Here is an 11,721-nt window from a genome sequence, read left to right on the forward strand (position 1 = left end):
ATCGACAGCCTGGGGAAATACAATAGCTTCAGAGAATTGTTCTGGATGCAATTTATAATAGTAAATGGCGTCAAATTTTCAACATTCATCATCTTTGCCTCGATTTCGATTTAGTATTGAATTTGTTGGTCACGTGCTAATCAATCTATTAAGAGAATTATCATTAGTCGATAATTACATGGGAAACCCCGCAGGTTTCCCCAGGCGTTGATACTATCAAAACCAGAGATGTTGTGTTATCTATGACGAGTGAGTATGAAATAGCGCGTATGTTATTAATAAGCAAATAATATCAACGCCTGAATCCACGGCTATACTATCAAAACCAGAGATGTTGTGTTATCTATGACGATTGAGTATGAAATAGTGCGTATGTTATTAATAAGCAAATAATATCAACGCCTGAATCCCAGGCTACTCTCCGTTGCACTGAGGTCAGAAGCCTTAAACTTCATACATAGATGCGCTTGGGCATTTTTAACAAACATATTTGCAAAAGAAAATATTTAAGAAAAAATGAAAAATCGTTTTCTTGTGCTATTTTAGCCCGTTATGAGACAAAAGCGTCGGAACGCATTTCAATTTTCAAAAATTATTCTGGAAAAAACGGAGTGAGCAAATGATTTGAATTAATCTATTTGTCTAGATATACATCGAATGGAACATCTATTGAAAAAATATACTGGAGTCCCTTTAACAGTTGTCATCTTACAATGACCGAAACTAGGAGAAAACTTCCAATAAATGAGAACCTGTGCACATCAATATTTCCCAATATGACACAGAAAGCTTACCAGATTTGATAAATGAACCTGAGAAGTCAAACTAATATTTACATGTGCCAGCAAAATAGTTTTGTACTCGCACTTGCTAAGTGAATGTAATAAGGACAAAGTTGTAATTTTGCAATCAGAAGGGCATGTCACCAAAATCTAATGAGACAACTATTAAGATGAGAATTTATAGCAAGCAAACTGGATTCATTTAATTAAAATCTTCTTCCTTATTTTCACTATCAAATATTATATTTGTATGATTTCAAAGACAGGAAAGGAGAAATAAGCTAATTAAATGAAAAAATTGACAAATAAGACAGGCAATATAATCGTTCGACCATTGTACTCATTAAATTTGGTTCGACAATTGTACTCGTTTTTTAAAAAGATGCACATCTTCGTTATGCAACTTTACAAAGTATAGAATTTGTTCATGACGGACAATTTACAATTGTGCACAAGATGGCATTGCTAATTTTGATCAAAATGAGTTTCTTATACTGAAAACAACGCATTTTAGTACCTGTTCGCCCATTGAACTTATCACCCAAAACAACTTTTTCCATTTTTAACCCTAAACAGAGAGAGCTACAAAATAAACAAAAACAGAACAGTACATGGTTTTTATACAGCGGTTCCGTGCGGCCTAGTTTTACATATAAATTTAACGTTAACTGTATGCTTACTTCAATTTTACTGCTTTTACCGAGCGTTCAGGCCGCCATGTTATGAGCCCATTGTACGATTTTTGTCACGTGATCAACCGCAGTGATTATAACAGCATCAAATAGAAACACTCAATGACAAGTTATCTAATGTAAATATAAATATATATCATGGGCTAGGAAAAAAAACTATTCCAAAATGAATACAAAAAAAATAAATTCAGCAGAAACGGAAATCATACAACAACATATTTTTTCTTTTATTACTATTTTGTATTGTTTTCTTTCTTGGTTATAATTCAGTGGATGGACATTGGGGTAGTTGGTCTGCATGGTCATCTTGTGATGTCACCTGTGAAAACGGGACTCAAACTCGATCAAGAACATGCTCGGATCCTGCCCCGGCACATGGAGGTATAGACTGTATCGGCTCTAACATAACTACAAAATCATGCTCAAGAAAACTTTGCCCAGGTAAATAGTTTATCTCACGTATTTTTTTTTCAAATAGAGTGAAATAAAGAATCCCATAAAATGTACAAAACGACAAGATTGAAAAAATTGCAAGTTTGGTTAATCGAACCTGTTCATGGTAGGCACTGTGAATTCAAAGCTAAACAACCCCTTATCGGTTTATCTGGGTAACCCGTTAAATTACTGTTGTCGTATTTTTGTCTTTGTATTGTTCTTATTCTAGTCAAGTCAATATTTATTCATTGTTTGTATCTTATACATAGGTTTTCAACAGTATTACACTTTATCTCGGATAGAGGCATTGAATCAATAAACTCTTTGTCATTGTCATATCATTCATCTTTTTACATATGCTTAAACCGATTCTGCCAACAATTTCCATCTAAGTTCATGGGGGATGGACAATCTGGTCAAGTTGGGACGCGTGCTCTGTCGCTTGTGGTGTAGGTCTAGAAAAGAGGCATCGTAATTGCTCGAACCCAATACCAGACAGGAACGGGCTTCAATGTTTCGGCGACACATTAGATGTCAGGATATGCTTACCGGGTCCATGTGCAAGTAGGTTTCACTGTCTTCAGATCATTAACATATCTTTGTGTGTGTGTTTGTGTGTGTGCGTGCTTGCGTGCGTGTGTGTGTGTGTTTTTTTAGCATGGATATTTATCGATTAAAAGCTGTTTATATCTTAGTAAAAATCAAATACCTCTAGAAATAGCTATAAACTTTGAATTACGTGCCCTTAAGGTTTGTTACATGTACTTTTTAATTTATACTATGATTATTTCCTACATTCAAGTGTTTGATGAACAGCAAAGTTGTACCATTAAGCATTATTATGCATTTTTTTCTAGTAAAATGTTATTTTCTAAATGTGTTGAAGTTAAATCTTATGACAATGATAACAATTTCAAAGTTTGACATGGAATTATTGTTCATTCACTATGGACAATAATTTGTGCAAATGAATTTATGTTATTGGTATTTGGTATTCAAGATGGTGGTTGGACTAACTGGGGACAATGGAGCACCTGTTCAGTGACGTGCAGGGACGGTTTAAAGTCTAGATCACGTACCTTCACAAACCCGCGACCCTCGCCTCTGGGAAAATATTGTGATGGGGATCCTTCAGAAGTAGTTTCTTGTACAAAAAGCAGTTGCAGTAGGTGTATTTATATTGTGTAGCCTCGTTTGGATACGAAATTAATCACGCATTAACATTAAGTTCTTCAAATTTGGAATTGTTTAAATGTCTTAGTGCGATTAACAACATTCAAATATGTTGGTCATTAGTTTTTTTTCTCGAATGTGATGCCGTGAGCTTCATCGAAACTTTAGTTAGATTACTTGTTTCGTTTGAAGAGTCTTCTATTTCATACTATTGCATTACCATTCTGAAAAGGAAAGTGATGGAACAACTTCTGACAAATCATAAATAAAGATAACGAATAAAACGGGACCGAGAACTAATTAAGCCACGGGGTATCTAGACGTTTATATAATGTTGCTTTTCTCCGACCAACACTCATCCCCACCGGATTATTGTTAGGTAATTGTTACTGAAATTTGAAATAGTAAATTAGTATATAATAGCTTTATGTGGAGACTTTGCTTGGTATTGCTTTTAAGCATGTAACCTTACACATTACGTAATTACTGTTTTTTTTAAATTACAAAAAAATACATGTATTGTAATGAGATTTCAATACTAGCATTTTGTGTATTTATTAGAAAAATGAAATTAGAAGTTAATATTAAATATGTAAATAATCATACATTGTATTTATTGACATTTTACTCTCAAAATATCTTATAACGTGATCAGAGGAAGTTTTTCTTTGACTGGTTAAGCATGGGGTGGGGAGGGGTAAGATATATCTAGTGATTCATGTTTAACAAGACCCGTTTTATTATCTAATATCCTGAACGATACATTTATATTTATTATCCTCAGTGCGGCGTGTTTAATCTCATAAACACAAATAACATTCAGTTTTAAATTGATGTCTTTGTTTCAGTAACAAAATCAACTCCTACTACCTCGACTACAACAACGACACTTCTACCAACCGTACCAAGTAAGACATTTCTCTTAATTATCTCATATCTGTTAGTCTACTGATAAATATTTCTTGATTTTTTGAAATTCGGTAATTTGACTAACTACGTTAAAAGAATGACCTGAAACGGTGCAATAATAATTTGCTTTAAGGCCTCAAAATACGATAAGATTTTGAAGTACAACAAAAAATTGACAAGGAAATATTTATTTGTGAAGGGTACTATTTCTTGAATGCATACAATTTAAAACTAGGATAGAACAGGTATCTCTTAATTCTTGTTTGTTTAGACCTCCCACAATGACAGGTGACATATTTCCCAATTATCCCGTGATAATGTGTTTAATGAATAAAATTCAAGAACAATTAGGGCTAATATATCAACATGGTAGTTAGATGGGGTAAAAGGTTGTTTAAAAACTTTTGGGGACACCCCAAGTTGTGGCATGTTCGAATCCCGAATTACTCAGAAAATGATTATGTCACGGTATTGGACTGTTCACTAGGGAAGATAGTATGTAAGCAGCCGGATAGCTCAGTCGGTAGAGTGGCCTTACAACATTCCGAGAGTCCCGGGGTTGAGTCGCGTCAGGCTGCACATTATTCTCACCCTGTGACAAATACAGACTAATGTATTTTCCAGCATTACTCATGAAGATATCACCGTGAAAGCAAAATACCAAACAGGTTTTATGCTGCACAGTTTTTATTCATTGCAGAACATGGTAATTTCCGAAATGCTCCCGCCATGCTATCCACGGTCTACCACTTAATCAATCTTCTTAAGTTGTCAACAATAGTTATAACATTTACACATATTCCAGTAATGGTAGTGAGAAAATTTGTAAGGGGTCATTTTCGTGTGGGACAGCTGATGTATCATACAATATAGAATTAAAGTGTTGAATTGCTTTTAAAATTGTACATCATATCTTTAATGAGTGTTGCACAACTAAATCCTACCGTCTGTTGAGGCCTTTAGTTTACCTTGTACAAGGTAAGCTTTCGTGATCTCATATCGTTTGTTGTCTGCTATGCGTCGTTATCAACAGTTTCTTAAAAAAAACATTTTTTTGAACCGTATTTGTACAAAACTTCAACAAAAAAATTTGGGGTGACCTTCTACAAATGTTTTATTGTTAGCTTTTGTAAAATGCAGCGGTATTTCACAAGAGCTAACACTAGACTTTAAAAATGAAATTTCTGAAATATTACTCGCCAATAGCTACACTGCCCCGTGTTTAAATGTGTGCCATCTAGCATCATCTATAATATTCGATTTGTTATAAATCATACTGAAGGGATCGAAATTAACCTGGGTTTTACCTATACTTGTAACGTATCTTAAAACTACGATAGACCGGTAGGACCATTTCAACTTCATGAATTCACAATTTAAGCTTCATGAATTCCCGTTTTCAAAATACGGAATTCACGAATTCACGATTCAGCTTCATGAATTCACGATTTCAACTTCATGAATTCACGATTTTAACTTCATGAACTCACGATTTCGACTTCACGATTCACGATTTCAACTTCATGAATTCACGATTTCAACTTCACGAATTCAACTTCGTGAATTCACGATTTCAACTTCACGATTTCACGATTTCAACTTCACGAATTCACGATTACAACTTCACGAATTTACGATTTCTAATTCAAGAATTCACGATTTCAATTTCATGATGTTGAAATCGTGCATTCGTGAAGTTGAAATCGTGAATTCATGAAGTTGAAATCGTGAATTCTTGAAGTTTAAATCGAGAATTCATGAAGCTGAAATCGGGAATTTATGAAGTTGAAATGTACCCAGCGGTCTTTCTTATAAAATCGTCTTCTGTAAAATTACATTTCTTAGAGTATAGATACTTAGCATTAAGCATCACCTTGTGCAAACATTATGTCTCTGTGTCAAAACTGGCTTCGCCATCGATCACTCGAGCAGTGACAGTGGCATGTGAGCTTAGACATTGAACGTTTATCATAGACAAGTGGATAAAAGTTGAATAAATCATGAAAATATGATGCAATTTGGCCCAGCCCTGAGTATCAAATCCTTTTAGATTTCTTAAAGTATCGTGACTATTTTAAATGACATATGGCGAGGTTATTAAGATTAGATTACAAAAAACATTTATGGATTTACGCCCTGGTTGGCTGAAATAATTCTAGCCTTTTCACCAAATTAGACGCATTTGATGAAATTGGACCAGTTGTTTCTAAGAGGTTGTCTGGACAAGATTTTCTGTAGCTAGCAACACACAAAAATACCTTTTGTATTCAAGGGCCTTAACTCGGCCAAAGTCATTCAACCGGAAAACCCATGTAGTATGCGATTGTACTTGAACTGCATATCAATGCTGTAAAGTTTTCAAGAAATTGCATCAGTTGTTTAAGAGCGGTAGTCCTGGCAAACTTTAAAAATAAAAATCATAAAAGGGGTATAACTATAACAAAAATAATTGAACCGGACCTGCGTGATTAACAAAAATTAGAGATAAATGGCTTTTAAAGTTTTATAAACTTGTATGAGTGAAGAAAACGGCGGGAGTATTTTCAACCACCAGATAATGTTTGCAAATTGGATAGATAAATATTTTCAGTTCAAACACGACTGCAATTACTATTTATCACATATATATGTGGATATCTTTTAATTAATTTCAAACACATTTAACTATTTTGTGTGTCTGTAAGTCACTATGTCCCTAAAGGCCTTCGTAATTTCATTGTTGTAGGAAGCTGTTTCCTGTGTCAAGGACCACCTCAGATATGTGAACATGTGAATTTTCCAGCAGACTGCCCTCTTGAGAAACAGTATTGTATAAATACACTCACAAACTTCCGGAATGCATCAAGACTCGTTGAAATGAAGTATGTACACATAATGTATATATATATATATATATATATATATATATATATATATATATATATATATATATATATATATATATATATATATATATATATATATATATATATATTTATATGTCATGACAAAGTTTTATTACATCATTGAACAAAATCGGAAGCATTAATTCTAACAAAATTACACCCGGTTTGATTGAGTCTGTACATGCGGGATAGTAAAAAGTGCATCATCCCTCATACTCCCTAGAACCGGCTTGAGCGGTAACGATTTTCAATACTTAAAAGTGCCGGAATCAATTATCTCAATACAAAACAAAAACTATCTTTAAAAAAATACTCGGCCGAAGTTAAATTGGATAACTTGCATATGTTATATGCAAAGCCATACAGAAATGTAAGCATCGCTTGCATAACAATGGCATTATAATTTCTTTTAGGGTTATCAATCTTGAAAAATTGAACACTTCAAGATGTATGCGATTCTAAACGAACCTGTTGTGTTTCGATAAGTGAACTTAATTTCTAACACCAAAATTTATGCAGTCGGTAGGCAATTATTGTTATAAATACTACTATAAATAGTACTTGATCAATATGCGAAAATATATATGAAAATTATTAACAATATAATCAAAATAATATAATATTTGATATTTTAGACACTTATTGAACATCATAAATAAAGGGTACCTGATAAGTTCTGAAATTATTCTTTTTATTTTGAACAAAATTTAAAACTCAGATCTTGTGTAAAAAAGTTCTTACTGTTCACTAGAAAATGTAAATACAATGCAGTGTAAAATGTTTTGTGGAAGTATTGTTAAACAGGACTTTAATATCTTAGCAATTTAACTTGAAAGTTTAAGAACAATCCTTTGCATTTTATTTTATAGTTACAAGAACTGTCCTTTACATTTTATTTAAGAACTATCTTAGAATGTCAAGAACTATCCTTTACATTTTATTTCAATTCCCAGATTTAATTTTATAATTTTAAAATGACCAATGAAATTTGTTCTTATATTCAGAGATTCCCTGTTCAGATTTAAGACTGGCATGCAGGCAGAAAAAGTTCACAAAGTCAAAAGGCATGAAATATATGTAAACGATCAATTCCGCATCTTAAATTGTGCATATTGTCCAAATTTCATTACTGTAACTGTATTTACAAAAATATGCCACTTAGTAAAAATCTAATTCAACTAATGTAAAAAATGTAAATCTACATCCGAAAATAAAAAAATTAGGTCGCTTGATCAATATTAAGGTCAACTGATAACAAACTTCAATTTACATCTTACTAATTTAATTTTATAGCTGTGGCTTAAAATACCACAAAAGGTCATTGGATTGGCCCCGGATCATAGAGGGTGACTAATTTTGACCCTAGGCTAATGTTTCAACAAACTTGAAAAGGGCAACTAGACAATGTTTCTTGCAAAAATATCTAAGCTATAGTCTGTGTAGTTTCAGAAGAACTGCTAAGTTTTACCTACTTGAATATACATAAAAGCACAAAATTAGCCCGGTTATATTTTGAAAAACCTGTTAGGGACTTACAAGACAATCTTGCCTTACCATATATCTTAGCTCTCGGACTTGCGGTTTCAGAGAGGATATTTTTTTACTATAATCATTTTTTAAGAAAAACCCAATGACTTCAAAAATTGCAGTAATCTCTGAGGCTCAATGGGTCTTACAACAAAATTGCATTCGGGCTCACAGTCTTTGCAGTGTTCTTGTTTATTCATAGCTATATACAGATTAAGCATACATGGTATATCATTTATAGATGTGGAACGAGAGATGATTGTCAAAAAGGATGGTTCGAGAGATACTCATCGGACGACAAGTGTACGGCTTTCGACCAGGCTTTTATCTACACGAACCGGTTTGACTGTGAATTTTGTTGCGCTTCTGATAATTGTAACCAATTTGTTAATCCATCAAATAAATGGCATCCATAAAACGTGGTTTATTAAGTTAACCAACGAATCATTTTTGTTACTACGGTTTTAATTTGTGATTTGATTATACGGTCAATACACACGATAAGCACTGAAAAAAGGTGCTAGGTACTCCGATTACATATTTTTCATGAAAAAATATGTGCAGGTTGTCGGGATGGTATTGGAAATGAACTACATGTTATAAAGGAATGTCCTATGTAAAACCATAGTTAGATTACACTTGCTATACATGTGATTCGTTTACTATAATGTCAAAACATGAAAAGTTTTGCACCTATTTCGCCTAACCAAATGATAAGATTGTTCGAAAAAACCTGCTATGATTTTCTTAAATATAGAAATAACATTTTGTATAGTACAGTACAAATTTAACTGTAACACGCCACTTTTGTGTGACTATACAAATAGACACAACTTCCAACAAGTTTAAATGGTTTAGAGTTAACAAAAGAAGTATAAATTTTAAGTTGCTATGAAGTGAACTTGAAATTATTATCTTTAAAAGAAGTAAGGTTTTGTCACTAGGACTAATTAACTTATTTTGATTGATTCTTCAAGTTTTACATTTTAACTTTATCTCCTTGTTTTAACCAGTTAATATTTTACAAATTTTGTTAAGCCATATTTAGCAATTTATTTGTACAGTTGGATAAATTATTTTTACTTTTTTAACCACATAATATACATAAATAAGTGACAAATTATGATAAATAATTTGTTACACAACATAAAAATATTAAGATCAACATGCTTTTATTTTGGCCTATGAAACAAAAGAGAAAGAACATCAAAACACTCGGCAATTGGGGTATACGCCCTTTCGTGTTTCAGTGCAATATCTCAGATAAGTGTGCGCTAGTTTGAAAGAAAAGCACTTGTATCAACTTACTTTGTTCATGTATAATCGTATAATCAGGCAAAAGAATAACAACAATAATAATAATAATAATAATAATAAAAACAAACAAAACAAAACAAGAAAAAAACATAAACATGAAAACCAATACGAAAGTCAATGGACTATATCAAAACACTGGAAAATAAATATATTCAGATTTGTGTACTGGGAATACAGAACATAGACGTGTACACATGTTTTTCACCATTATAAACAATTTTTCTAAATGTAATTTAGTGCTTCGAGGCACAGACGGTATTTACTTTTTCCTGTGAAACATGTCTTAGTTTTAACATCCATCTAAAATGATCTTAAAACAATCCGACTACATCGAACTTGAATGTTACGTTTAAACACTTTGGCCTGTGGATGCTTTAAAGAAAATGTGATCGAAGTTACGGGTCAATACTGAAACTATGAGCTTTTATAGAATTATGTTCTATTGTTTTTAAAGCTGCATGCCTCCAGATGATCCAAAATGTTTCAAAAAATCTGTAAAAAATGTATTAAGATATAAAGTAAAATAAAAAGATTCAAGATTCAAGTAACAATCGGCATGTTATGTGCGAACAGGGTCCTTGTGCAAATTTTCATCATATTCTTCAAATTTCAACTGCGAGACACACTCTGTAAAGACTACTTTCGAATATGACCTCTGATTGGTAATTTACGTAGATAAACTTTAAGAGAGATGATTGTCAAAAAGGATGGTTCGACAGATACTCATCGGACAGCAAATGTACGAGTTTCAACCAGGCTTTTATCTACACTAACCGGTTTGACTGTGAATTTTGTTGCTCTTCTGATAATTGTAATCCACCAAATAAATGGCATCCATAAAACATGGTTTATTAAGTTAACCAACGAATCAATTTGTATTGTTTGATTTTATCACGACTTTAATTAGTAATTTGATTATATATTGTTTGGCAATATTCACCTGAGACATTTTAATATTTAATGGTCTTTTGTCAGAAATTATCGGATTCCGAAGTAAATCATACGGATTTAAAAGTATGGCATAAAAGTTTACACGGTTTATGCATAAATTAAAGTTACCGACCCATCTAGCACAAATGATAAGGAGTTAACACTTTTAGTTCCAAATTGAAGGTTCGAATCTTAATGAAACATTATGTTTTTATTATATTTTGCAATTGTCTACTAAGTTTGTGTGCATGCCATTCGACCATTGTACGACTATTCAATTTGAAATTATGAAAAATTCAAAATCATCTATAATTCAAAGCTTTTTAAAAAAGACACACCAGAAATTAAAGAAATGATTCATTCACTTATGCTGCAAATAATTAAAAAAATAGTTACAGAAATTTGAAACAGAATAGTTTGTTGAGGATTAAAGCTTGCAACTTCGCGATTGCTTTGCTACCATATGTACCACATGGCTATCAGGACGTATGTATCAGTTAAAGATTTCATACATTTCCTTTATTAAAAATAAATAAGTGTAAATCATTATAGATAATAGAAACTAACGAAACAGCTTTTATCTAATTTAATGATTCTCAGATCAAAATTGCCACAAGATACATTAAACGAAGGAGTAAAGTACTCCGATGACATATTTCAGGAAAGGATATATCGACTTTGTCTAGATGGTATTGAAAATGAATGGTATAATGGAATGTTCTATGTATGATACGATTAGGAAACCATTGTTAGATTATGCTCACTATACCTGTGATAAGATAACTATAATGTCAAAACACGAAAAGTTAATGTACCTATATTTTCCCACCAGGATACTCATATAATAAGGTTGCACGCAAAAACCTGCTGTGAAATTCTTAAATAACGAAGTAAGTGTTGTATAGTAAGAAAGTAAGAATACTAATTAAATTTCAACACACCACTCAAGTGTGACTAAAGAAATAAGCACAACTTCTTATAAATGTATTTGGTTTTATATTTTAACAAAAGAAGTACATATTTTAAATTGCCATCAAGTTAACTGGAAATAATAATTATTTAAAGAAGTAA

The 11,721-nt window shown here is 32.3% G+C and overlaps 1 protein-coding gene across 1 annotated transcript; it reads left to right on the forward strand.

Annotated features, from left to right (window-relative positions):
- Positions 1 to 1,665: 1,665 nt before the first annotated feature.
- On the forward strand, positions 1,666 to 8,850 carry LOC132754089 (thrombospondin-2-like; the record flags this gene model as incomplete). Its single annotated transcript, XM_060744683.1, has 6 exons — positions 1,666 to 1,915; positions 2,303 to 2,473; positions 2,910 to 3,074; positions 3,931 to 3,990; positions 6,717 to 6,852; positions 8,645 to 8,850. Coding segments are annotated over 6 exons (957 nt in total), but the record flags the coding sequence as incomplete, so codon positions are not given.
- Positions 8,851 to 11,721: the final 2,871 nt, after the last annotated feature.

This window comes from Ruditapes philippinarum, unplaced genomic scaffold, assembly GCF_026571515.1.
Source record: "Ruditapes philippinarum isolate M1 unplaced genomic scaffold, ASM2657151v2 ctg22126_1_1_1_1, whole genome shotgun sequence".
NCBI lineage: Eukaryota > Metazoa > Mollusca > Bivalvia > Venerida > Veneridae > Ruditapes > Ruditapes philippinarum.